At 39.2% G+C, this 26,262-nt stretch overlaps 2 protein-coding genes across 2 annotated transcripts in view; one reads left to right on the top strand and one right to left on the bottom strand.

Moving 5' to 3' along the window:
• Positions 1–14,708, top strand: part of ICA1L (islet cell autoantigen 1 like) — a 38,843-nt gene extending 24,135 nt beyond the window's left edge. Inside the window, exons 10-12 of the mRNA XM_061148991.1 lie at positions 6,240–6,494; positions 7,339–7,428; positions 13,409–14,708. Of these exons, the coding sequence (XP_061004974.1) occupies positions 6,240–6,494; positions 7,339–7,428; positions 13,409–13,524 (461 nt within the window). The 3' untranslated portion in view covers positions 13,525–14,708. The remainder of the gene's footprint in view (positions 1–6,239; positions 6,495–7,338; positions 7,429–13,408) is intronic.
• Positions 14,709–21,393: 6,685 nt separating this feature from the next.
• Positions 21,394–26,262, bottom strand: part of FAM117B (family with sequence similarity 117 member B) — a 68,849-nt gene continuing 63,980 nt past the window's right edge. The window contains exon 8 of the mRNA XM_061148990.1: positions 21,394–25,310. Within this exon, the coding sequence (XP_061004973.1) occupies positions 24,992–25,310 (319 nt within the window). The 3' untranslated portion in view covers positions 21,394–24,991. The remainder of the gene's footprint in view (positions 25,311–26,262) is intronic.

Consider the following 26,262-nt stretch of genomic DNA (forward strand, 5'->3'; position numbering starts at 1 on the left):
AGCTCTGTAAGAAAGTTTCATTGATACTTTGTGATCACATTAACTCTGAAAATGACAGGTTGATGATGTCTAGACATTCTAGACAAAAACAAGGGGCATCTTTCTGTTAAGGTTTACTCGTATAGCTTTCATATATAGTCTTCTTATGTAGGTTTTGAACATTTCTAGTTAAGATCATCTCTGATATTTTCTTTTATTGTGATTATAAATGACATTTTCTTTCCATTTCATCTTTAATTGGTTACTCTTTGGGGTATATAAGTGCTATTTTTTTTGCATATTAGTTTTATATCCTGCTACTTTGCTAAATTTGTTTATACTTTGAGTTAGTTTTATGAGTGATTTTCTGGAACTTTCCAGGTAAACCATCATGTCTTCTGCAAACACATATAGTCTCGTTTTTCCTTTAACAACGCCTGTGACTGTAATTAATTTCTTTTTTTTTTTTTTTTTTAGTTGGAGGCTAATTACTTCACAACATTTCAGTGGGTTTTGTCATACATTGATATGAATCAGCCATAGATTTACACGTATTCCCCATCCCGATCCCCCCTCCCACCTCCCTCTCCACCCGATTCTTCTGGGTCTTCCCAGTGAACCAGGCCCAAGCACTTGTCTCATGCATCCCACCTGGGCTGGTGATCTGTTTCACCATAGATAGTATACATGCTGTTCTTTTGAAATATCCCACCCTCGCATTCTCCCACAGAGTTCAAAAGTCTGTTCTGTACTTCTGTGTCTCTTTTTCTGTTTTGCATATAGGGTTATTATTACCATCTTTCTAAATTCCATATATATGTGTTAGTATGCTGTAATGTTCTTTATCTTTCTGGCTTACTTCACTCTGTATAAGGGGCTCCAGTTTCATCCATCTCATTAGGACTGGTTCAAATGCATTCTTTTTAATGGCTGAGTAATATTCCATGGTGTATATGTACCACAGCTTCCTCATCCATTCGTCTGCTGATGGGCATCTAGGTTGCTTCCATGTCCTGGCTATTATAAACAGTGCTGCGATGAACATTGGGGTGCACGTGTCTCTTTCAGATCTGGTTTCCTCAGTGTGTATGCCCAGAAGTGGGATTGCTGGGTCATATGGCAGTTCTATTTCCAGTTTTTTAAGAAATCTCCACACTGTTTTCCATAGTGGCTGTACTAGTTTGCATTCCCACCAACAGTGTAAGAGGGTTCCCTTTTTTCCACACCCTCTCCAGCATTTATTGCTTGTAGACTTATGGATAGCAGCCATCCTGACTGGCGTGTAATGGTACCTCATTGTGGTTTTGATTTGCATTTCTCTAATAATGAGTGATGTTGAGCATCTTTTCATGTGTTTGTTAGCCATCTGTATGTCTTCTTTGGAGAAATGTCTGTTTAGTTCTTTGGCCCATTTTTTGATTGGGTCATTTATTTTTCTGGAATTGAGCTTCAAGGGTTGCTTGTATATTTTTGAGATTAATCCTTTGTCTGTTTCTTCATTTGCTATTATTTTCTCCCAATCTGAGGGCTGTCTTTTCACCTTACTTATAGTTTCCTTTGTAGTACAAAAGCTTTTAAGTTTCATTAGGTCCCATTTGTTTAGTTTTGCTTTTATTTCCAATATTCTGGGAGGTGGGTCATAGAGGATCTTGCTGTGATTTATGTTGGAGAGTGTTTTGCCTATGTTCTCCTCTAGGAGTTTTATAGTTTCTGGTCTTACATTTAGATCTTTAATCCATTTTGAGTTTATTTTTGTGTATGGTGTTAGAAAGTGTTCTAGTTTCATTCTTTTACAAGTGGTTGACCAGTTTTCCCAGCACCACTTGTTAAAGAGGTTGTCTTTTTTCCATTGTATATCCTTGCCTCCTTTGTCGAAGATAAGGTGTTCATAGGTTCGTGGATTTATCTCTGGGCTTTCTATTCTGTTCCATTGATCTATATTTCTGTCTTTGTGCCAGTACCATACTGTCTTGATGACTGTGGCTTTGTAGTAGAGTCTGAAGTCAGGCAGGTTGATTCCTCCAGTTCCATTCTTCTTTCTCAAGATTACTTTGGCTATTCGAGGTTTTTTGTATTTCCATACAAATTTTGAAATTATTTGTTCTAGTTCTGTGAAGAATACCGTTGGTAGCTTGATAGGGATTGCATTGAATCTATAGATTGCTTTGGGTAGAATAGCCATTTTGACAATATTGATTCTTCCAATCCACGAACACAGTTATGTTTCTCCATCTGTTTGTGTCCTCTTTGATTTCTTTCATCAGTGTTTTATAGTTTTCTATGTATAGGTCTTTTGTTTCTTTAGGTAGATATACTCCTAAGTATCTTATTCTTTTTGTTGCAATGGTGAATGGTATTGTTTCCTTAATTTCTCTTTCTGTTTTTTCATTGTTAGTATATAGGAATGCAAGGGATTTCTGTGTGTTAATTTTATATCCTGCAACTTTACTATATTCATTGATTAGCTCTAGTAATTTTCTGGTAGAGTCTTTAGGGTTTTCTATGTAGAGGATCATGTCATCTGCAAACAGTGCGAGTTTCACTTCTTCTTTTCCTATCTGGATTCCTTTTACTTCTTTTTCTGCTCTGATTGCTGTGGCCAAAACTTCCAACACTATGTTGAATAGTAGTGGTGAGAGTGGGCACCCTTGTCTTGTTCCTGATTTCAGGGGAAATGCTTTCAATATTTCACCATTGAGGGTGATGCTTGCTGTGGGTTTGTCATATATAGCTTTTATTATGTTGAGGTATATTCCTTCTATTCCTGCTTTTTGGAGAGTTTTAATCATAAATGAGTGTTGAATTTTGTCAAAGGCTTTCTCTGCATCTATTGAGATAATCATGTGGTTTTTATCTTTCAATTTGTTAATGTGGTGTATTACATTGATTGATTTGCGGATATTAAAGAATCCTTGCATTCCTGGGATAAAGCCCACTTGGTCATGGTGTATGATTTTTTTAATATGTTGTTGGATTCTGTTTGCTAGAATTTTGTTAAGGATTTTTGCATCTATGTTCATCAGTGTAATTTCTTTTTTAAAATTGAATTGGTTACTACGTCCAGAACAGTGTGAAATAATAGCAAGCATTTCCTGATCTTGGTGTCAGTGCCTGTTTCTGAATTAATTAAGATGCTAGCTTTTAGACTGAGGTATATATTTTATACTGTTAAGTATCCACACATTACTGTTTTCTCACGAGGTTTTATTAGGAATGGTTGCTTGCCCGCTCCTTGTTGAATTTTGCCAACAGCTTTTTCAGCATCTATACCAGTGATTATTTGATGTTTGCTCTTAAATACATTAAGATGGTGAGCTATATTAACAGGTTTCCTGATATTACACTATCTTTGGATTCCAGTTATAAATCCAGCTTTTTCATTGTGCATTGTCTGTTGATATTTTATTTACTACGTTTTCATTGATATTAATTTCCCTGTGAAAATATCTCGGCCTGTGATTTTTTTTAGTTTTCTTCTTTGTGGAAATTGATCAGTTTAACCTTTTTACCTGTCCTGGGATCAATTTTAGTAAGTTGTATTTTTCTCAGAAATTAATCATTTTGTCTGGGTTTTCAAATTTATTTGCGTAGAGTTGTACAAAATCTCTTTTGATTTTTTTTTTAACAGCTTTATTGGGGTATAATTTAAATACCATAAGATTCACCCATTGTAAATATAAAATTCAGCGACTTTTAGTAAATTTATAGAGTTGGGCAACAATCACAATAGAGAATTAGAAAATATTTCCATTACCTTCCAAATTCTCTCATGCTTGTTTGCAGTTATTCCTTGGTCCCCTCCCTCACTTCCCCCAGACTAGAGCAGATTGTCATCTTGTTGAACTGAGAAAGGGAGGGTGGAAAGGAACGGTTCTTAGTTCAAATATAATAGTCTTTCATTCTTTCTGAATCTTAATAGATTTTCTTGTGTAAATGTTTCTTCATTTGAAGTATGTCCTTGGAAAATTTTCAGAGATTTTAAAATAAATTTCACCAGTTACTTAAAAACTGATATGCAGGTCCCTAGACCTCACCATTGTATCATGCCAGAAGCCTCTTTGATTTTTATTGATAAATGTAGTCATGATTTTTCTATTAATTATTATTTAAATACCCCATGGATTATGATATGAAACATCTTCTTTATCACTATTTTTCAGAAATTCCATTCACCTTTCAACCAGGAGTTGTTTAAAAGAAGGTGTTAAGAATGTGCAGGCAGAGGAGCCTTTTAGTTTCTGGTCTCATTTTTATCCTTTAATCACACTTTATTTAAGGTACTAATTTAGTAAGTTTTTGTTTCATACATAAATATAGGAATCACAAGACCAAATACAGTTGAACCTTGAACTCAGTGGGGGTTATGGGCCCCCATCCTCCAGCAATTGAAAGACCTGCCTATAATCGACTGTGGTTGTTGCTGAGTTGCTAAGTCATGTCTGACTCTCTTGTGACCCCATGGACTGTAGCCCGCCAGGCTCCACTGTCCATGAGATTTCCCAGGCAAGAATACTGGAGTGGGTTTCCATTTCCTTCTCCAGGAATTGTCTCATTTTATTTCATTGTAATCAGAGCATGTTGTTTTAAGAAACTGATTTGTGTGTGTGCCTTAGTTACTAATTTCTGTGAATTTTCAATGTGTGCTTCAAAAGAAGGTATATTTTCTATTAGGGTTTGTATATATTCAAGAACAGCCACAGTAGAACCTCCCCAGCTGTCTAGTGGTTAAAACTTTGTCCGCCCAATGCAAGGGGTGCAGGTCTGATCCCTGGTTGGAGAACCAAGATCTCACATGCTGCACAACATGGCTGAAAAAAATACAAACTACTGTGTTGATTATGTTGTTTGGATCTTTCACATCTTTACTTCTGTCCTCTTGGCCTGTTTTTTAACTTGGTATATTATAGTCTCCTATTATTAGCTTCTGTTTTTCCTCGCATTTCCTATAGTTTCTGTCTTACACATGTGGTTGCTTAGTTATTTTATACATAAATATTTATAGCTATTAATTTCATTGTGAAATGTGGTCATTTTGACCTTTCAGTTCAGTCACTCAGTCATGTCCAACTCTTTGAGACCCAATGAATTGCAGCACGCCAGGCTTCCCTATCCATCACCAACTCCTGGAGCTTGCTCAAACTCATATCCATTGAGTTGGTGATACCATCCAACCATCTCATCCTCTTTTGTCCCCTTCTCCTTCTGCCTTCAATCTTATCCAGCATCAGGGTCTTTTCAGTAGGTCGGTTCTTCACATCAGGTTGCCAAACTATTGGAGATTCAGCTTCAGCATCAGTCCTTCCAATGAATATTCAGGACTGATTTCCTTTACGATTGACTGGTTTGATCTCCTTGCAGTCCAAGGGACTCTCAAGAGTATTCTCCAACACCACTGTTCAAAAGCATCAGTTCTTCGGTGCTCAGGTTTCTTTATAGTCCAATCTCACATCCATTCATGACTACTGGAAAAGCCATAGCTTTGATTAGATGGACTTTTGTCAGCAAAGTAATGTCTCTGCTTTTTAATATGCTGTCTAGGTTGGTCATAGCTTTTCTTCCAAGGAGTAAGCGTCTTTTAATTTCATGGCGGCAGTCACCATCTGCAGTGATTTTGGAGCCCAAGAAAATAAGTCTCTCACTGTTTCCATTGTTTCCCCATCTATTTATCATGAAGTGATGGGACCGGATGCCATGATCTTTGTTTTTTGAATGTTGAATTTTAAGCCAGCTTTTTCACTCTCCTCTTTCACTTTCATCAAGAGGCTCTTTAGTTCCTCTTCACTTTCTGCCATAAGGATGGTGTCATCTGCATATCTGAGGTTATTGATATTTCTCCTGGCAGTCTTGATTCCAGCTTGTGCTCATTTTGCATGATGTACTCTGTATATACGTTAAATAAGCAGGGTGACAATATACAGCCTTGACATACTCCTTTCCCAATTTGGAACCAGTTTCTTGTTCCACATCTGGTTCTAACTACGGCTTCTTGACAGGTAATGTGGTCTGGTATTCACCAGACCAATGTTAAGACCAAAATTAAGAATTTTCCACAAATTTCTTTAAGAATTCTTTAAGGATTTAAGAATTTTGATATGTAGCCTACCTAATTAGAAATTATCTTCACATAAACTTCTAATCACTTTATTTGTTAAAATTATGTTAATAAAATATGAGAATGAAACAAACTTGATTTGACATATATCCTACTCTTATTTCCTTGAAAAGATAAAAATCATTTTGTTTTTATGTTCACTCAACAGTTGCGAAAGATTTGCCAGTAGATTCACTGGAAGATGATTTTGAGAAGGAATTCTCCTTTCTGAACAGCCTCCTAAGTCCTGGTTGCTGGGGTGCTGGTGAAGCTTCCCAGGAATGCCAGGCTGTCTTTGGAAGCCCCAAGGCCAGTCTCACGTGTCAGGAGCCTTCTGGGGGGTCCGAGCCTCTTGCTCACTCCGCAGGATTCCTCCCTTCGCAGCTCTTTGACCTTGGCCTTCATGCTGCTGGAGCTTTCAACAGTAAGTGTCTGTGCAACACTTGGACATCCCTGAATTGCTGTATATTTGTGAAGCAAAACTAGGTACATGTGGGTGCTGAAATCAACAAGGAGACTAAGTTAGCTTCAGTACTGCTAGATAAAATCTTCAGTCACACCAGTCAACAAGAAAAACAACAGATACTTCTGGAGTCTGTCAAGGAAAGTGAAACAAAGGCTGTTTTCCTGTCACCTCCCCTAAACCCCATATTTTCTTCATTGACTTTCTCAGGTATCTTCTCTACATAGAAAACCAGTGTCTTGTTTAAAATTCTTGATCTGCTAAGTTATCCCTGCCTAGGGCAGGTGACGCTGTTTCTTCCACCTAGCAAAACTTGATGCATTCTCTTCCTGTGAGCTCAGAGATGACAAAAGAAAAGGGAACAACTCCAGAGCTGCTTCCATGACAGCCTTCCGGGCAAGGCAATGGGCATGGAGGGCTGTGTAGAAAGCTGGGAGCAGAAACGGGTCACTTGCTTTGTTTACATGACAGGGAGTCTCTCCACTCACCTGCTGTTCCACCATCCTGTGTCCAACCCGACGCCTTGGGAATCGTATTGTTCCCCACTACGTCATGGTTCCTAAGTCCTATCAATTACATTTCTAAAATGTGTCTCAAATGTCCCACTCCTCTTCCATTTAGAACCTCATTTGGTTTCCTGGGTTACTGTGACTCCTCCTATCAGGCCTCCCAAGCCCTAATTATATTATGGAATATTACCCTGGAACAAAGATTGGAGGACTTTTATTAGATATTTTTCCCTTGTTTTTCTGATGCTACTTCCCATTTGATTAACAATGTGTAATTTCATTATTTCTCTCCCCAGGCTGGGCCTCCTATGGGGGATTAGAATTTCCTCTTTCACACATTGATAACCAGCCAGTGCCTTCACAGAGTCCAAAGAAATTAACAAAATGTAAGTTACTTATTTACATTATCTGCCATCATAATAAGTCAAATTCAAGTAAGTTTAGAAAAGAATCATTTTATAGCCTTTGCCTCATATTGTCCAGAAAATTATTTTGTTAATAATGAATTAAAATGAAAGCTGTATTTGGCTGTCCCTGACTGTGGAAAGTAATGACTAGACTTTGTGGGCTTGCCATAGTAAACTATATCCTCTACTTCAATCTTTTATATTTTGTGTCAAAGTTTATTGATAATAGATAATACCATTAGAATAGAACATGCTCTTCGTGCACAAGATGCCTGTTGACAGAGAATGCACTCAGGCTTGTAGCATAGGATCTGGTACATAGTAATTGCCAACATATATCGAGTACTAACTATATTTTGTCTGCAGAGCTGGTTCATATTGTAATTACCATGTAGGATACACATAGAAAATAGACCCATTCCCTGTCTTACAGGATCTTATACATATTAATCCTAGTCACTGACGTTGATGTAACTTTTTAATTGGACAGAATTTCTCAGACATACAGAAATGTCATAAATGAAAATGGCACGGAGAACACCTTCAGGCAGATTTACCTGTTGTCAGCATTTGTCCCCTTTGCTTTGTAAGGCGTGTGTGTGATGCATGCGTTGTTTTATCTGAACCACTTGCGGGTGCGTCACATGCACCGTGACCCTTCACTCCTAAAAGCTGCAGCTGTGTTTCCTGAGCACAGGTGTGTTCTCTTGCACAACCACAACACGGCTGTGATGTCAGAAGTGCCAGCGTGCTTGTCTGTAATGTACTAAGTGTCTTGTCTTGTTTGAGTTGACCCAGTAATGCCCGTTAGCCTGTGCTGCGTCTGCCTGGCCAGGCAGGGGTGGGGGAGCCTGTGGTCGTGCGCTGTATGTACTTGCCATATCTCACGAGACTCTTTTAATCTGAAACATTTCCACAACTTTTGATTTTTTTGGATATGGGCATCTTAAAAGAATATCGTCCCTCTGCTCCACTGTTGTTTTCAATAGAACGCTCCTTATTCAGTTTGATTTGAGGTCTTCTTGTAATTAAATTTAGGCTGTTAGTTTTCCTGAATATCTGCTCAGATTATCCTGACTGGAGTACACAGAGGTGATGTTCCTTTCTCAGGTTTAAGAGCTCAGAGCTGTCCCTCTGTCGCTCATGGGTGCTGTTCCTGTTGACCACTCAGCCAAGGTGGTGTCCAGTTTTCCTCCCATGTGATCACCACTTTGCTCTATCCTCCCTGACGATGACTGAGCGGTCTGCAGGAAGACGCTGTGAAGCCTTGTACACATCCCGATCTTCTCTGTTGGTCAGCATTTCCACTTAGGTTTAGCATCCATTTTTGCTTTTTGCCTGATTCAGCCTGTCCTGCTACAGGTGAAAAGTGGTGATTTTCCAACCCTAGTACTCTCTCCACCCTTTTTTTTTAAATTGTAGTAAAAACACAACAAAATCTAGCATCTTAGCCATTTTTAAGTGTACAGTTCAGTAAAGTATATGCACTTTGCTATGAAAAATCTGAAACTTTGTACCCATTGAGCAGTGACTTCCTATTCTCTCTTCCCAGCCCGGGGAAACCACCATTTTACTTTCTGTTTCTATGAATCTGACTGCCTTACACACCTCATATAAACAGTCATGCAAGTACTTGTCGTCTTGTACCTGGCTAATTTTACTTAGCACAATGTCCTCAAAGTTCATCCATGTTGTAGCATGTGACAGGATTTCCTTCCCTTTTAAAGTTGAATAATATTTCATTGTATGGATGTACCACATTTTGTTTATCCACTCATCCATTAATCACATTTTTTAAACAGCCTTACTGACATGTCATTCACACGCCAGACACTTGGCTTCTTCCACCTGCCAGTGCTGCGTTCTTAGTCGTCAGTCGTGTCCGACTCTTTGCAACCCCGTGGACTGCAGCCCGCCAGGCTCCTCTGTCCATGGGATTCTCCAGGCAGGAATACTTGAGTGGATTGGCATGCCCTCCTCCAGGGGGATCTTCCCAACCCAGGGATCGAACCCAGGTATCCCAGATTGCAGGCAGATTCTTAACTGTCTGAGCCACCAGGGAAACCCAAGAATACTGGAGTGAGGAGCCTATCCCTTCTGCAGTAAGCAGAAAACTGTCTCTTATTCCCCATTTACATATGTATTCACTGTGAGAATGGATTCATACGTTTTCTGTGGTTTATAATCACTACTGTACTTAATCATTTTGGTTCTCAAATTGTCCCCATGTTGACCAGTGGGAGCACTTTCAGGCTGACATCTAAATTTTTGTAGTATCAATATTTTAAAATTTTCAAACCATTTCAGACCTACAGAAAGGCTTGCAAAAATAATACCAAATATTCCCATATTCCCACCTAGATTTCCCAAAATGTTACCATGTTTGCCTTATTCTGTGTGTGTGTGATATATGTAATTTCTTGTGAACTGAAATTATTCTGAGACTTAAGTAGCAGGCATAATACCCTTCAGCCCTAAAAATGTTAGCATCTGTTTCCTAAGAAGGACATCCTTTTACATAATCACAATTTAGTGATCAAAATTGGAAATTAAACATTACCATACAACTGTTATCCAATGTATAGATCTTATGCAGATTCTTTCAGTTGTTATAAAATAAAATAGTGTTATAAATTATATAATGTATTTTGGAACAAGAGAAAAAGATTATTTTCCTAGACCAGGATCCAACCCAGGATCACACTGTACTTGTCAAGTCTCTTTAGCCTCTGAATCTGGGACAGTTCCTCAGTCTTTGCCTTCCATGTTGTGGCTTTGTGTGTGTGTGTGTGTGTGTGTGTGTGTGTGTGGTTTATTTTGTAGAATATTTCTCAAACTGAGTTTATCTGAGGCTGTCTCATAGATTCGGGTTCTGCATCTTGTCAGGACTGGCAGCACAGGAACGATATCGTGTGTTCTTAGTAAACCATACCAGGGGCACACGGTGTCTGTTCTGCCCCGTTGCTTACGATGCTCTTAACTTCAGTCACTTGGTTAAGGTGGTATCTGCCAGGTTTATTCACTAGATGATGAATAATTATCATGTGGAAAAATATTTTGAACCTGTGAGAATGGCTTGTTTCTGATTATCAAAGTTTCACGCACTAACTTAGCATTCCTTGATAATTCCTGCGTGAAACGTCTGTCACTGTGGTTGTTGCCAGATGATACTTTTCTGTTTCATCATTCCTTCTACGCTTACTAGTCGTCGTTCCACTGTACAGAAAAGCTTTGTCTTGTCCTTCTACTAACTTGTTGATATGTATCATTGTGGACTCATGGAATCCTGTTTTATTCTTCCTAATACTTTGGGATAAATCAGTTGGGGAATCCGTCAATTCCAAGCAAATCACAGATTCACAGCAGCCAATTCTGAATACAGACACCCTTAGGGATTCAGACTATTTAGTTTTCTCTTTTTAAACTCACTAAAACTTAATTGTATTTAATCATTAAAAAAGTGAGTAAATTTCACCAGTGAACACAAAAAAGCTGAGATACTGGGAACGCTGCTATTTGCCTGTAATACTTGAGGCTTATTGTGGGGGGGGAAATAGGGGGGAAAAGCTTTCAGCAAAAAGCTACAATAAAATTAAGCCTTAGAATTTTAATAAAAATTAAAATTCTTAACGATTTTAAAATTCACTCATTAAGTACCCCCCACTTCATTAGTCATTAGTGAAGTGAAGTGAGTCGCTCAGTCATGTCCGACTCTCTGCAATCCCATGGACTATATACAGTCCATGGAATTCTCCAGGCCAGAATACTGGAGTGGGTAGCCATTCCCTTCTCCAGGGGATCTTCCCAACCCAGGGATCAAACCCAGGTCTCCCACATTGCAGGTGAGTTCTTTACTAGCTGATCCACCTTAAGGAAATGCAAACTAAAACCAAAATGCAATAATACCATTACACACCTATCAGAACAGCTTAAATAAAAAATGAAAACCACTCGTGCTAACAAGGACATGGAAGAACTCGGACACTACTTGTGGGAGTGTCAATTGTTATTACCGTTTGGAAAACTGGCAGTTTCTGCTAAAACTGAAATACACGTACCACAAGGTGCATGTACCTTTCCAGTCCTAGGTACATATCCCACAGAAATGCATTCACCTGTTGACCAAAATAGAGGCAGAAGGGTGTTTTGACAGCACTGTTGCTCACAGCCCCGAAGGGTATTTGTTTTATCTGTGATGCTGGGTGAGAGGTTGGGTCAGGGTGGTGTGAGCAGTGACTGGAAGGGTCACTTAGCGACCCTTCTAAGGGGCACTTAGAAGCTGTCACGAGGGCAGCTTCTAAGGGGTGGTCATGTTCTGTTTCTTGATGTCGGTATTTTTATGGTCGCTTTTACTGTATGAAAATTAGTTATTTGGACTTTTTCTCTATACACGCATGCGTGCTAAGTCGCCGCAGTCGTGTCTGACTCTGTGCCACCCGTAGCCCACCAGGCTCCTCTGTGCATGGATTCTCCAGGCAAGAATACTGGAGTGGGTTGCCGTGCCCCCCTCCAGGGGATCTTCCCGACCCAGGGAATCGAACCCCCGTCTCTCTGCCTTCTGCACAGGCAGTGGATTCTTTACCACTAGCACCACCTGACTCACTCACTCACCCTCCAGTTGCTGTCCTCTAAGAATCTCTGTGGGCAAGAAAAGTGCACAAGGAGAGCCCCCATGAAAATAACACAATTAAGACCTTTATTTCCCATTGTGACAGATAAATATAAAACCAATCCCACATTTGTAGAATGCTGTACAATCTTCATATGCTCATCAGAACCCCTCAACAGCTGTTTGAGGGAGTTTAGGTATTAATGGAACAATCACATGTCCTGCTTGGCACTGTTCTTCAAGTTTAATTATTAATAGCCCCACCCCACCCCACTTCCTCTCAAGTATCCTGGTTTAATAATAAATTATATGATCTTTACAAATGAGGAAGCAAGGGGACCCAAGGTTAGATGACTTGCTCATTGTTACTTATTAGTAGGTAGTACACCCAGGACTCAGAGCCAGAGTTTCGTGTGGGCATCGGTGACACTCCCTTGGGGTTCCCAGAAGCAGAACTGGTCGCACAAGGCTGCCTTTCACTCTGTCCGGATCCCTGAGGCTTGGGGTCCCCACAGCCCAGGCTCCAGCCCCCTCTCCTGTGTAAAGTGATGGCCATGATTGTAAGAGGGGGTTGCTTTAGCCTCTTGAGTTGGATTGCCTTCCACCCTCTGCCCACTGCATCTCTGGTCTCATATGTCATCTTCAGATTGTCCCCTGGGTCTCAGCCCAGCTTTCTGGACCCCCTGGCCTTCTGAGATGACCCACTGTCCATGCCACTGAACAGTCTTTCACTAGTCCCAGCCTTCAGCATAAATGTATTGTTCTTGACTATCTGCCCATTACTTGTAGATTATCCATACATGCAATTTTCCATTCTCCACAAGGAGAGAGTTGGTCAACAGGAAGTTGTATCTGACACAATTCATCCCATAATATATTTATCAAAAATTTGTAAAGTACACATGGAAAAGACAGAACAACTGTAACTGAAAATGAGAACTGTTGATGACAGGATGAGGGGATTGTTTCCCCTACATCTAGTATCTTAGGATTACCTTGATAATAAATACGTATTCCAAGCACTAAGTTTGCAAGTGTAGGAACAAAGGTTACTTTTAACCTTGAGCCTTATCTGAGAGTCTTCTATTACTTCCTGCCTTTCACTTTTAATCAAGTCCTTCTCAGAGCAACATGCAGTTACTTAAGTAGCCTCAGCAAAGCATGAGGTATCTACATTAGCATTTCAAAATTATCCTCAAGGAGACATAATCGACGTTTACTCTTGTCAGTTGTGTTAAATTTGATTCAAAAGAAGCAGTGTCTACTTTAAAATCATAAATGTGGTACAATGATGTGATTTTTAAAAAATCTGACTCTTCAATGTGGTTTTTTTTTTTCCTTTTTTACTAGCTCCCAACAGTGGTAACCAAGACATGTCAGCCTGGTTCAATCTATTTGCAGACTTGGATCCACTTTCAAACCCAGATGCTATCGGACACTCAGATGATGAACTTCTTAATGCTTGACTGAAACTACGATGCCACTTGAATGGCCTTGAGACACCAGTTTTGCAACTTACTGCCTTAGCGGAAAGGAGTTTATGTTGTCACTCACATACGAAGACATTGTGTTCGCAAATTTAACACTTGACAGCCAACTTTAGACAGATGGTAAGGACCAACCACATTTCTATATATTAAGTGTCTATTTAATATCTTGATCTGCAGCAGTTGGTAATATATATGGAAAACTTTAGAGACTATTGAGTCTGAAATTGATACCAAAACTTAGGCTAACAGGTAGGGATAACTGTCAGTAGGAATTGGGTTTATTTATTTGGAAAGCCTTTTATGTATGAGTTGCCTTGCTGGCTGTGAGATTTCTATATGTAGATAAAGGACAGCATGTAAACTGGGTTGTGATTTGGGGTTGGCTTTTAAATAAAACACTGGCAGGGGGAATTTTCTGTTGTGGAACATAGCACTAGAAACAAGACTAGTTTTGTCTTTAGAAAGGTAGAATGAGATTTGAGAACTCAGTTTTCTTTGATGAAATCACAGAGAAAACTCGGTACTTATTCTCTCCATTTGGAGGCTAAAAGGTAATATCTCAGTTCTTTTCTTTCATACAAAATCATGGACACCCTCCAATTTCATTATTGAATTTTTTTTTGGTAAAGTAGCAGGATGAGTTATTTGCTAAGTCCACCCTCTGTAGAAACAGAAAACTCTCTTCCCGTCTTATAAACCACAGGACTGTCCAGCATATTTCAGACATTGTACTTCATTGTGTCTTCAGGCCTAAGTCTGCACACATTGCTATCACAACGCACTGTATTCACATGCCGCCTGAAAGAAGACAAGGGGAGGATACTCCCTGGGCAACTGCAGTCGTGTTCCTGCAATTACCCAGAAACGTCTACTTGAATGAGGGAAAAATCTAATTAACTCATCCTCGAACAGATGTGCAATACTTACCCAGTATTTCTGAACATGATTTAATCCAGAATACTTTCTGGCAAAGTTACAGAAAGCTCTATACTATCAGTAAAGCAGTCTTTGATTTTTTTCACTTTTCTGTGGGTGACATCAGCTGAGGTTCTATTTGATTATGAAGGACAAACTTACCCTTGAAAGGTTTGGAGTCTTAAGTATCAGAAGGCAGGCTATTTAATGGAAGCTGAAGTATATGCTAATATAAGCACGGCCATTGTAGACACAAGTCACTCTGTGTCCTATTCTCTCTTCCTGCCCAGCCTTTAGATCTGAGGCAGTTCTCCCGGTTCCATCATTGTGTGGTCCACTGTATCTGTATAAGTGACCATTTTCACTAACATGTTCACAGTAGGTTTCACTATACTCCTAGTTCCAAGCAAGCTTAATTATTATTTACAGGAGAATTACTTGTAATCTCTGAGTCACTGTATATAGAAAAAACATTTTCTTAGGAATGGACTAGGGGAGGTAAATCACAGGCCACTTCCCTTCCATAGCAGTCTGGCCTAACTACAATCTGAACTGGCCTAACTACAATCTGAACTGCCCACAGGCTCTTTGGAAAACCACAACTGTGGTCAAGTAGTGGGTAGGCTAGAAAGACCCTAACTGAGGGTCAGAAATACGGACTTAAAAGATTCTGTAAAACTTGCCTTAAAATATTTTCACGTGCTTATTCCTATTTCTTTATTTGGTTTAACCCTTAAGAAGCGGTTTGTAATTCTCCCTTTTTATTCAGTGAAATTTGCCAGAGTATAGTACATTGTTCCACCAAAATTCCATCACCAGGGTCATGATTATGAATCACAGTCATATCCACGGTCACTCTGATCTCTCAACTTTCGGAGTACCTCAGAAAATGTTAACTGTCTTGAGTTTTGCCGTTTTTCTCTTATTAATTTTCACTGATGCATTAGTTCAGAAATACTTGTAGAGCTCTGCCACACCCACGCAGAGCAGTCCTCGTTATGATGTAAACAAAGACTCTGCGTGCAGAGGAGAACCACCACTCTCACTAGGCCTACATCCCCGGCCGTGGATGCAGAGGGGAAGACTGCCCCCCAGCCTGCCAAGAGCAAAGGTTATTAAAAAAAAAAATAGAAACATACGAGAATTTTTGTTATTCAGTTCTTAGTTTCTCTAACCTTTTTGCTTTCAACGAGTATCCAGTTGCTCATTTAACACAAAAGCAACACTGCTTTAGAAAGTCCAGTTATAACTTCAGCAAGTCTAAAGACTCCATTTTTGAAGTGCACATTTAAAACTTTTATTTTTTCTCAAGGTTAGTTATTTGAAGCCCAGTCATTAATTTAAGAGCCAGAAACAGAAACCTGGCTGTATTCTACCTAAAACAGGTGTACTAGGAAATCAAGCACATATTCAGTAGCGAGTGAAAGGGAGGACAGGATAAACAGGGAACAGAAAGGTGATCAGTTGCTATTTGGTTAAATCTAGAACCACCATCCAACAAATAAATAAATAAACCTTAACCAAGGGTGAGCTGAGAACAACTTATCAAAATAAATGGATGCTTTTTATATTAAGTGGGGGGGATAGCTATCTTACACTTTTTAATACCAGACAAAAATGCATTTAAACTTAGAAAAGCCCCCAGAAGAACCAAAATTTGCCTAATCTTTCTTCAACCAACTTTAGGGCAGATTAAGATCAAATTGGTGTAACTTTGTATTTTTTGAACTCTTTCATTAATTGTAAAACATAAGTCTGATATGATTAGAAACAAACTGTTTTAACAAAACAGGTTTCAGTATTTGCACAATGAAAAAGTGTATTTCAACCATGGATATTTCACATAACTATCTTTACAGACCATCTGGAAATGTAAAGGTCTTAACTGTGTATGAACAAAGGAAGTTTGAATGTGCTATTTTTCTGAGCCTCTTTTATTAATAATAAAATTATAAGATGGCATAAAAAAGTTTATTTTCTAAAGTGTTCAATACAAATCTAGTTATTGTTTCCCTATTCAGAAACTTTGGTTTTTACCTCAGGACCATAGTAGTTAAGAAGGTAGTTTGAATGATATAGATACCACAGAATGAAAATAAAACCAGGGCAATTAATATCCTTGTGAGACTGATTCTTTCTAATTTATTTCATGCAGGAGGGACTTTGTAAGATATGGGAAATAATAGAATGTGTGTTCTTTGTGTAAATACTCTTAGTAACAAAATACAGAATACTAAACAGCAAAATTTTGAGCCTGGATGCAATAACCAGTGAAATATAAGCTATATTATTTAACTTGATTTGCTGAAAGGAGGAACAAAAAGCTGGGATTAACTGATCCAGTTACTTCTATCTCCCATAGCACTGGCAGGGCCCTGCATTTCCTTACCTTGAGCAGTGAAACAGACCCAGAATCTTGGAATGCAGACATTAAACTGGGAAGCTTTAACTTTACATTAAACTATAAACTGTAACATATTAACCAACTCACCAGTACTGAAAGTAATGCATTTAAAACACACGACAATGAGGGTTCGTTTAAATACACCAAAGAAAACCTACAGAGCAGGATGGGAAGAAGAATGCTTATTGTTAGGATGGGTCACATCCATAAGCCCAACATATTCTATCTTCTCCCATGTTTTATGTGCAACTTAAGACTAAAGAGTTCCCTGATGGCTCAGTGGATAAAAAAATCCCCCGGAAATGCAGGAGATACAGGAGACGTGAGTTTGACACCAGGGTCAGGAAGATCGCCTGGAGGAGGGCATGGCAACCCACTCCAGTCTTCTCGTCTGGAGAATCCCCATGGACAGAGGAGCCTGGTGGGCTCCAGTCCATTGCATCACAGAGTCAGACACGAATAAGTGACTAAGCATGCACGCAGAAATAGTTCATTAAGAACTGTCCTTGGCATCTAAATTCAAGACTCAGTGGTGTAAAGAAAACCATTCAACATCCAAAAAATAAGTAAAACATAAGGTGTTAACAGGTAAGATTTTGAAGGGCATGTTTCTACCTTTAAAAAAAATTTCTTTATTCCATTTCAAAATAATGCTATCTCATTTAGAAAGTCTAGAAAAGTAGAAGACCAAGAAATCATCCACAGCCTGACCATCTAGGGGTAACTCCTGTTAATGTTACATAGGAACTAAACTGTCATCTGGGTGATTCATTTTACTGTCTGTCTGAAATGAGCATGCAAAGTAACAGACTAAAAATTACTTTTCTAAGTCTTTACCTCAAAAAGTCACATTAAAAAAAAATTCACCAAAAATGTGACTGAAAGCCCCACTTTTTGCCTCTCTAAAAAAGATAGTGGGGAAGAAAAGATAGTGAAAGTCACTCAGTCGTTTCTGACTCTTTGCGACTTCATGGACTACAGCCTGCCAGTCTATGGACTATTCTCTGTCCATGGGATTATCCAGCAAGAATACTGGAGTGGGTAGCCATTCCCTTCTCCAGCGAATCTTCCCAACCCAGGGATCGAACCTGGGTGTCCTGCGTTGTAGGCAGATTCTTTACCATCTGAGCCACCAGGGAAGCCCCTCAAAGATACGCTTCTCAAATTAAAGAAAATAGTTCTTTTGAATTTCTGCAGCTATAGCAACCTTAAAAACCAGAGCTTAAGGATTTGTGTAACTTGCTTGGTCAGGAACCGGTGTTTAACCAGCTTACTTTCTCTTTGCCCTCTGAACCAAACTACCAGCAGTTGAACCAGTGAATACCACAAAGAACAAACAAGGCGATGACCCAAGGGCACATAATCTGCAATGATACCAGACACTTATATTTTATTAATGTCACTGTTACAGGAGAAGTAGTAGTAAGGCTTTGTGGTTAAGTCTTAAGTTGTGGAGTCAGACTTGGTTCAAAGCCAGATTTTGACATTTCTCAGATATATGACCATGGATAAGTTACTTAATCTAATTCTGATCTTGTGATTTATAAAACAGTAACTAGCAGTATCTGGCTTCCTAGGGTTCTGTAAGCACTGGAACGTGTAAAGCTATCAGTTACCTGCCTTTATTATGATTTCAACTCAATACCCTTGACTGTATTATACCTTACAAGGTAAAATGAATTTCATGGGATCATTGTCCCTGATCAGCAACTTGTGGCTTTTCTAAGGAATGAATAAACTTACCTAACAAAAGAGAAAGGAGAAGATAACATGTGTTTGCTTCCAGTTTTGTTATTTTCATACTCACTGGCCATCTGACTAGCACTGTCATCAGCATTTCCTGAAATCACATAAGAAAACTGAAGTTCAAAGAGGTGACTTCTTTGCTTAAGATCCTGCAGAGCCAGAACTAGTTCCCAAATTGTGGCCCTAAATCTTGGGCTTTTTCTTGATCTCCTCTGAATGAGCCCGATGATCTCAAAAATAACTGCTTAAGGCATGGAACTGAGACTCCTGGTCTTTTGGCCATCAAAGCTCCATGATAGAGAGTGAAAGTCGCTCAGTCGTGTCCGACTCTTTGTGACTTCATGGACTATACAGTCCTTGGAATTCTCCAGGCCAGAATACTGGAGTGGGTAGCCTTTCCCTTCTCCAGGGGATCTTCCCAACCCAGGGTTCAAACCCCAGTCTTCCACACTGCAGGTGGATTCTTTACCAGCTGAGCCATAAGGGAAGTCCAAGAATCCTGGAGTGGGTAGCCTATCCCTTCTCCAGTGGATCTTCCTGACAGGGAAGCCCTGAGCTCCATGATAGTCTTCTCCAAAACATGATGATTTATTTGGTATGATGCATCCATACTCCTGTATAAAATCAAACAAAGAGTATATGGAGTTAAACTCTCAGTATGAGGAAGATGCAAACCACTGAAGAGAAATTTTTAAATAAAACCAGCAATTTGGAGATAGTTAAAAGAAGTAGAAACAGTATCCTTAAAGACTGCAGTCTCCATGTTAAGATACCAGACCAACCCCAAAACACATATACACAAAAGTTTTATCTACAACAGTATTTTTCAAATAATTTTTGATGAAAACTCTCAGTAAGAACTGTATTTTACTTTACAACCTAGTACATATGTATCCCTGTGTCTTCTAAGGGCTTCCCTGGTGGCTCAGCCGGTTAAGGATCCGCTCGCAATACGGGAGACCTGGGTTTGATCCCTTGGTCAAATCCCTTCCCAATCCCTGGATTGGGAAGATCCCTTGGAGAAAGGAATGACTCCTGACTGCAGCATTCTGGCCTGGAGAATTCCATGGACTATATATTCAAGGGGTCGCAAGGAGTCTGACACGACTGAGCAACTTTAACTTTCAAGGCTAGCAAAAGCTTTACATACAAATACTATTCCCCTGTCTGAATATACTTATATTTTTTGTTACACTTCATTTAAAAAAAATGTTAGCTGGACCTATATAATTCATTTCAAGACCGAAACAGTTTGAAAACACTGAACTAAAGAGATACAAAGGTTATTTATATCATCAGTCAGTTGTGTCTGACTCTTTACAACCCCATGGACTAGAGCCTGGTAGGCTCCTCTGTTGAGGCAAAAATACTGGAGTGGGTTGCCATTTCCTACTCCAGGGGATCTTCCTGACCCAGGGAACAAACCCACATCTCGAGTCTCCTGCCTTGGTGGGCAGATTCTTTTACCACTGCACCACCTGTGAAGTCACCTGTGTTATCTCACCATGTTCTAATAGAAGTGAAAGTGTTAGTTGCTCAGTTATATCTGACTCTCCAACCCCATGGACTGTGGCCCACCAGGCTCCTCTGTCCATGGAATTCTCCAGGCAAGAATACTGCTGTGGGTTGCCATTTCCTCCTCCAAGGGAACTTTCCGACCCAGGGATCAAACCTGGGTTTTCTGCATTGCAGGCAGATTCTTTACTGTCTGAGCGATCAGGGAAGCCCATTCTAATAGAGGTCTAAAATAAATATATTTAAAAAGCAAACAATCTTAGCAAGGGAAAAAATGATATACATCAGCAGGGAACTCCTAGGAAGGGAATGCTAAGTATTTCACAACCAGCCACTTAGAAGAAATTAAAGGGAAAGAATCATTATAGACCTAAAAACTTTTGGGGGGAGGGGGTATATTTAATATTAATGAATCAAAGCAAACAATCAAATAAACGGAGAAAGTTAGGCACACCTAACTTAAGATCTAAATTTTCTCCTCTCAACCTCTTTAAAGGTGGAAAAAGAAAAATGGGAGAAAATGTTACACCAGTTTGAGAGATTCTCTTCATATTTGATGCTATGTTACATTATAATGTGTTTATATATATGTGTGTGTGTGTGTGTGTATACACACACACACACACACACACACACACATATATATATCCAAGTTACAGTTAACTTTCCCCCCCAGAAATAATTTTTAGAATTTCTTACAAAGTAACTTGGTGATGACTTTTTATGACAGGCAGCCATGGTGACACTTATTTCACTTAAAAGGTGACCCTGCTTTCTAAGAGATTATACTGCATGCAACCTTCACACAGACTAAACCCCCTCAGCCTAAACAACTGCCTTGCATCTATAAACCGTTGTCACAAAGGAAGAATATAGCTGGCTTAGCAAGAATGAATTACCAAAAGGGAAAAAACTCCTTTATGTGTAATTTACAATGAAATTAAGTGACTTCCCCCAGCTAAATCTCTTAACAACCTGTAAAGTACTGAATTTAAACAGGTACATCGTTCAGTATGCTTGCTTGTATTTTAATGTCTGCGTAGCACTTACCACAAATACCAGGTGCTCTCAGTTCTGGAGGAAGTTAAGGAGGAGGAAGCAAGGAAATAAGGAAGAACAACTGAGAATATTATATATCCTGCTACTTAACACAAATTCATTTTTCTACCTGTGAAAAGGAATATACTAAAGTTTTTTCAAGCTAGAAATAACTGAAAAGAAATTTGCATGTGAGGCAGTATTCATAAAAGTACACAAAAAAAGACTCAAGAAGAACAGACTTTATTTTTAACATAAAAGTTCTATTTTCTTGTGAGGCAGCAACAAGTGTTCAGATATAGGGGATACATAAGTACACAGGAACAATATTTATCACCATTGGAAATGCAGTTTTTTGGGAGAATTGTTAGAAAAACCAAACTTTAAAAATTGCATTTGAAAAAGATTTACACAGCTTTAACAGAGATGAAAAATAAAGACTTTTAAAAAACATAAATTATATTCATCAACAGGATTGTATAAACAAAATATTGTTCAGAGCTGATCTGCTTATCACTAATTTAGGCAGAGTAAAACTTAAACCTTAAAGTGCGAAATTAAGTATTTTAGCTTTTTTAATGCAAATTCAGCACTTCCACTGGTCTAGTCTTGAAATGTCAAAATTCTAAGCATTAAGGAATGAATCTTCAGAGTAGTATTTAATAAATTCAGTAGTGGCGATTTTTCTTTTACTTCAACAAAAGAAAATTCTGACAATCCAGTCCTAATCATGGACACAGAGGAGGCTATAAATTCTGCTATTTTTTTAAAATACCTTTTCCCAGTAAAAGCCAACCATTAGAAAAAAAAAGTGTGTGTGTGGGGGGGGGGGGGGGGCTTCCTTGTTGCCAGTTACTCCACAGTTAGCAACAGCACCTTCTAAAAGGCTGATTTGGCTTGTCACAAATATCAGAAATAGTTTAAAGAAAATGAATCTAGTTAAAAAATAATTTTGGCATCCATGCTCATCATATTAATCAAAGAAGCAAAACAGGTATTTTAAAAACATAACTGCTCACAAAAGCCATGACAACTTAAGATCTAAATTTGACAAGTAACACAGATTTGGTCATGATCAGAAACAGTAAATGTATATTTTTATCACAGCAAGGAAGAAACTGTTTAAGAGCAAAAATAACAACACTGACAAAGTTAACAACCAGAGAATAGCTTCCTTCTGCTGAAATATACAAGCCACCTGTTTCTTTTACCGCAGTGGAAGTAAATTTATTCAAAATTTAAAAAAAATTTAAATTGTATTTCCATTGAAGCTATTCTGATTTACTTACTTTCTGTACAGTTTTCTACAGAATAACAAGATAATTATGGAATGTAACTTTAGAAAACAATATTATGCATTCTATTAAGAGTAGACCCATTTTTAAAAAAAGTCAACCACCTGTGCACCAAGGTTAAATAAAAGCTAAATGGACTACGATCAGTATTTTGTCAAGACGGCATAAAGCTCATAAACTTAAAATTTAGCCCTTTGGCACTGGCAGTTAAGAGTTTTCTTTATACCTTGTACCTTTATTCCTTCCTTCAAACCTCAGGCTCTATTTCTCCCAAACACGAGGACTATGTCTGGTTGCCATATAATTCATTTACCTGCAAATTCACATTCTCCTTACAGCCAAACATTAAAAGTTCCACCTATAAGACTATGAAAATGATAGTATCTTAAAACTGTTTCCCATTCTGATTTTAAATTACTTTAGATTAAGGATATATGAATACAGAAAGATGTGTTAGACAAATGTGAACACAGTAAGTAGAAAAACTGTATACAAAGTGGCATTTTAGTAAAACACCCTTGTGACCACGTCCAGATGGCAAAAGAAGTCAGTCTGAGGCAAGGAAAAGAACAGAGATTTAACAGAATTCAGGTAATCCAAAAACTGATTGGGGATTTTTTTTGAAACCTTATCTTTAACTTCCAACCTTCAACACTAGCTCACCTGATTTCAGTTTTACCCTTCTTCTGTATTTCTGACAGAGCAGTTCTCAGTGGTGAAATGGTAAAGTCCAATGACCAAGGTTCTCAAAAACCAACCCACCAGAGAACACTTAGACCTTGAATAACTGAGCTTTTCCAATTTAGAAGCCACAATGTACTAGTTCCAGGTAAATCAGTTTTGGATGGAAAAGGTACCAAAATTCATCAGGCCTACCAACTGAAGCCTGAGACTATTCAAATGTTGAGTTTACCTAATTTGCCTAAATACATCTCCATTTTTTAACAGGGCATAGTCTTAATTATTTAGATGTTTTAAAGGTACTTAAATATAAGAAGTCCTTTCAGAAGATTTATTGCTACCACTAGGTTTTCTTTGATGGGCTGTATCTGGACAAACTGACATTAACCTTCTAAACGGAATCCCTTTCACAGCATTTAAATGCTCTCTCCCTATAATATGTATGGGACACTAAATTATTGCATCAGAAGGTAGTTTATGAAGATCTCAGAAGGATGCTTTCCATCAACAATGCTGTAACTTTTTAAAAAGCGCTGCTCCGTAATACCACGTACCCAGACATGAAGTCTGCTTCATGTGATACTGGCGGTGCTTGTGGTAAGATCGGCCTAAATCCCAAATTCTTCAAAGGTTCCTGCTGTTTGTGCTCCAAAGCCCTTCTGGCCTGTTTTTCTCCCCCTCTGTGTGGAATGTTGGAGCAAAAACTAGCAAAGTCTATAGGCAACATATCTCAGCGCCAACCACCACAAAGGAAACATCAGTCTCAAGATTCTGTGACTAAGGGTTGCTATTCAATGGATCACACTCTTGGCAAACTACTAACCCAGACCAAATCCACAAGACGACAACATCACAAAAGCAGAGGAGGAAATCCATGCACAGCCATTTTCAGGATCTCTTGGGGCTATGATACAGTGACGGTTAAAGGCAGAGTGACACCTGTGGGACAGAAGGGCGTTCCTGTGATAAATACTGCGCAGAAAATCCAAGGGGCTCCTTACTCCTAGCTAGCAGTCGACACTGGGCAGGTAAGTTTCCTTTTGGCTCGCTGACTTTAAACCAAGTTCCAATGATGGGTGAGAACATATTAAAGCACTTGTCTCCAGATTATAATTTTTCTGACAACGTGGTGAAATGTGTACAGGAGTAGTGAAGAAAACAGCAGTTTTACAAATATTTCACCCAAAGCACAAACTTCTGACATCAGAAAACGTAAGTCACATAATGTACTCATATTGCTTTTTATCTTTTTTATATATGTACTTGTTCAAGGTATTAACCTATCAATTCTTGTTTGGGAGAAGAACACAGTCATGAGATTAAGATTGCTAGGAAAATGTCAACAATCCCTTTGGTCCCAAAGCTGAAAACAGCTGCGAAAAGCACACCTCTAGAAAGGGAAACAAGAAACAGAGGCCCCCGAAGAACATCCTGTTTGCTACGTTTCCAGAAAATGTAACATTGGTATAAAATGGTCATTTTCATAGAAAAGATGGTTCTTGCAGCATCATTCACGTCTCCCTTCAGGAATCATGTTTGCAGGGATCAGTTTTTTGTTTTTGTTTTTTTCAAAGAAGTCTAATTTGAGAACAAAAAACGTGATTATCGGCCCTCCAAAAGGAAAGAATGATACCTTTTTCTTGTTTCAACCGGTGCTTTAAGCAAAAGCAGGCTCGGCGCTGAGGGCCGGCCTCCAGAGGGGCCGCTCCCTTCCAGCAGCCACGCCGCGCCGCATCAGTGTGGGAGAGCTGGGGCACGTCACAGCCAACCAGGGGCCACGATGCCATCGCTGCCAAGGGGGCGAGGAGGTTCTCAGTTGCCCAGAACTACAGCCTCACAGCACTGGGACCTATCCTTCTGCTTCCTCGATGGGTTCTGGAGTGGGGAGGAGAGAGGCCGGGGGCAGGACTGTGCTCGTCCCTCGAGAGACTCGCTCTTGCTCTGTGCTGGTGGACAGGGAGGCCACAGCGATGGGCTGCAGCAGAGTGGTGGCCATGCCGGTGCTGACGGTCAGGCTGTGGCCGGAGCCCTTGAGGGTGAGATCTGGCGTGGGGAGCAGAGGCTTCAAGATGCTGACGAGGCAGAAAGCAGAGCCACTTTTAGGGATGAAATTCACCTTGTTTTTGTCAGGACAGTAAAAGGCTGGGATTTCGTGAAGTTGTTTTGGCCTAGACACAGAATAAATAACCCAAGACTTTTAAGTCATGAAACACCAGAAGTAAGTTTTTTTCTTTAAAAACAACAACTTATAGACACAAAAAAGGAAAACAAATCTCAAGTTATGTCCAAAGCTCCAAATGCCATCAACCAAGGACACGTGATTTGAACTATGCATCTCAGAGTGCGGAAGGACCTGAGTTTACTGTTGCTTTCGGCTCCCTGGCAGCCCAGGCTCCACACAGGGTGCTCAGGCATCTCAGTGAAGCTCTAAGACAGCCAATGTGAATAAAGAATTTCCTTAAGCAAAGATATTCCAGCTCTTTAAAGACAAAAATATGTTCCACTATGAGTTTTCCAAAGTCTGTACTATTTTGAAGGGCAAAGGCAAGGAAACGAAGGACACGAGATGTCTATCTTTTGCTGAGCTTTGCCACTGCGTGACTAAACTTTGCTGGGCATGACTTCCCCAAGTGCCCTTAAAAATCTCTTTGAAACAGTTCTGAGTTAATAGCCATAATGATTTTCTGAATAACATAATGTAAATGTAAAATCAAAGTAAAACAAATGACAATCCTCTGTTCTAAAGGTTTTATTGACGCGAAATCCTTCCCTGTCCTCAGGTGCTCTTGACAATTAACCCAAATGGTTGGAAAAGGATACAAGTGTTAGTGGTATTCCCTAAAAGTAAAAATATAAAATTTAAACTGTTAAAGTAACATGGAACTGACACAAAATTATAAAGAAATTCAAATGGAAGAACCTAAATAAACCAAGATTCAGGTGGGAAAAGGTAGTATGATCATGTGATGAAAGTATGGTTCTCATCTCTCCTAATTAAAAAAAAAAAAAATCCAAGTGTGCCAAGTCTGCACTAGATTCTGGAGACCTGAAGATAAAAGGACACACGTGGAGGCATATACTACATATGCAGTCCTTGGGGCGGGAGTAAGGGGCAGGCTG

This window comes from Dama dama, chromosome 8, assembly GCF_033118175.1.
Source record: "Dama dama isolate Ldn47 chromosome 8, ASM3311817v1, whole genome shotgun sequence".
Lineage (NCBI taxonomy): Eukaryota > Metazoa > Chordata > Mammalia > Artiodactyla > Cervidae > Dama > Dama dama.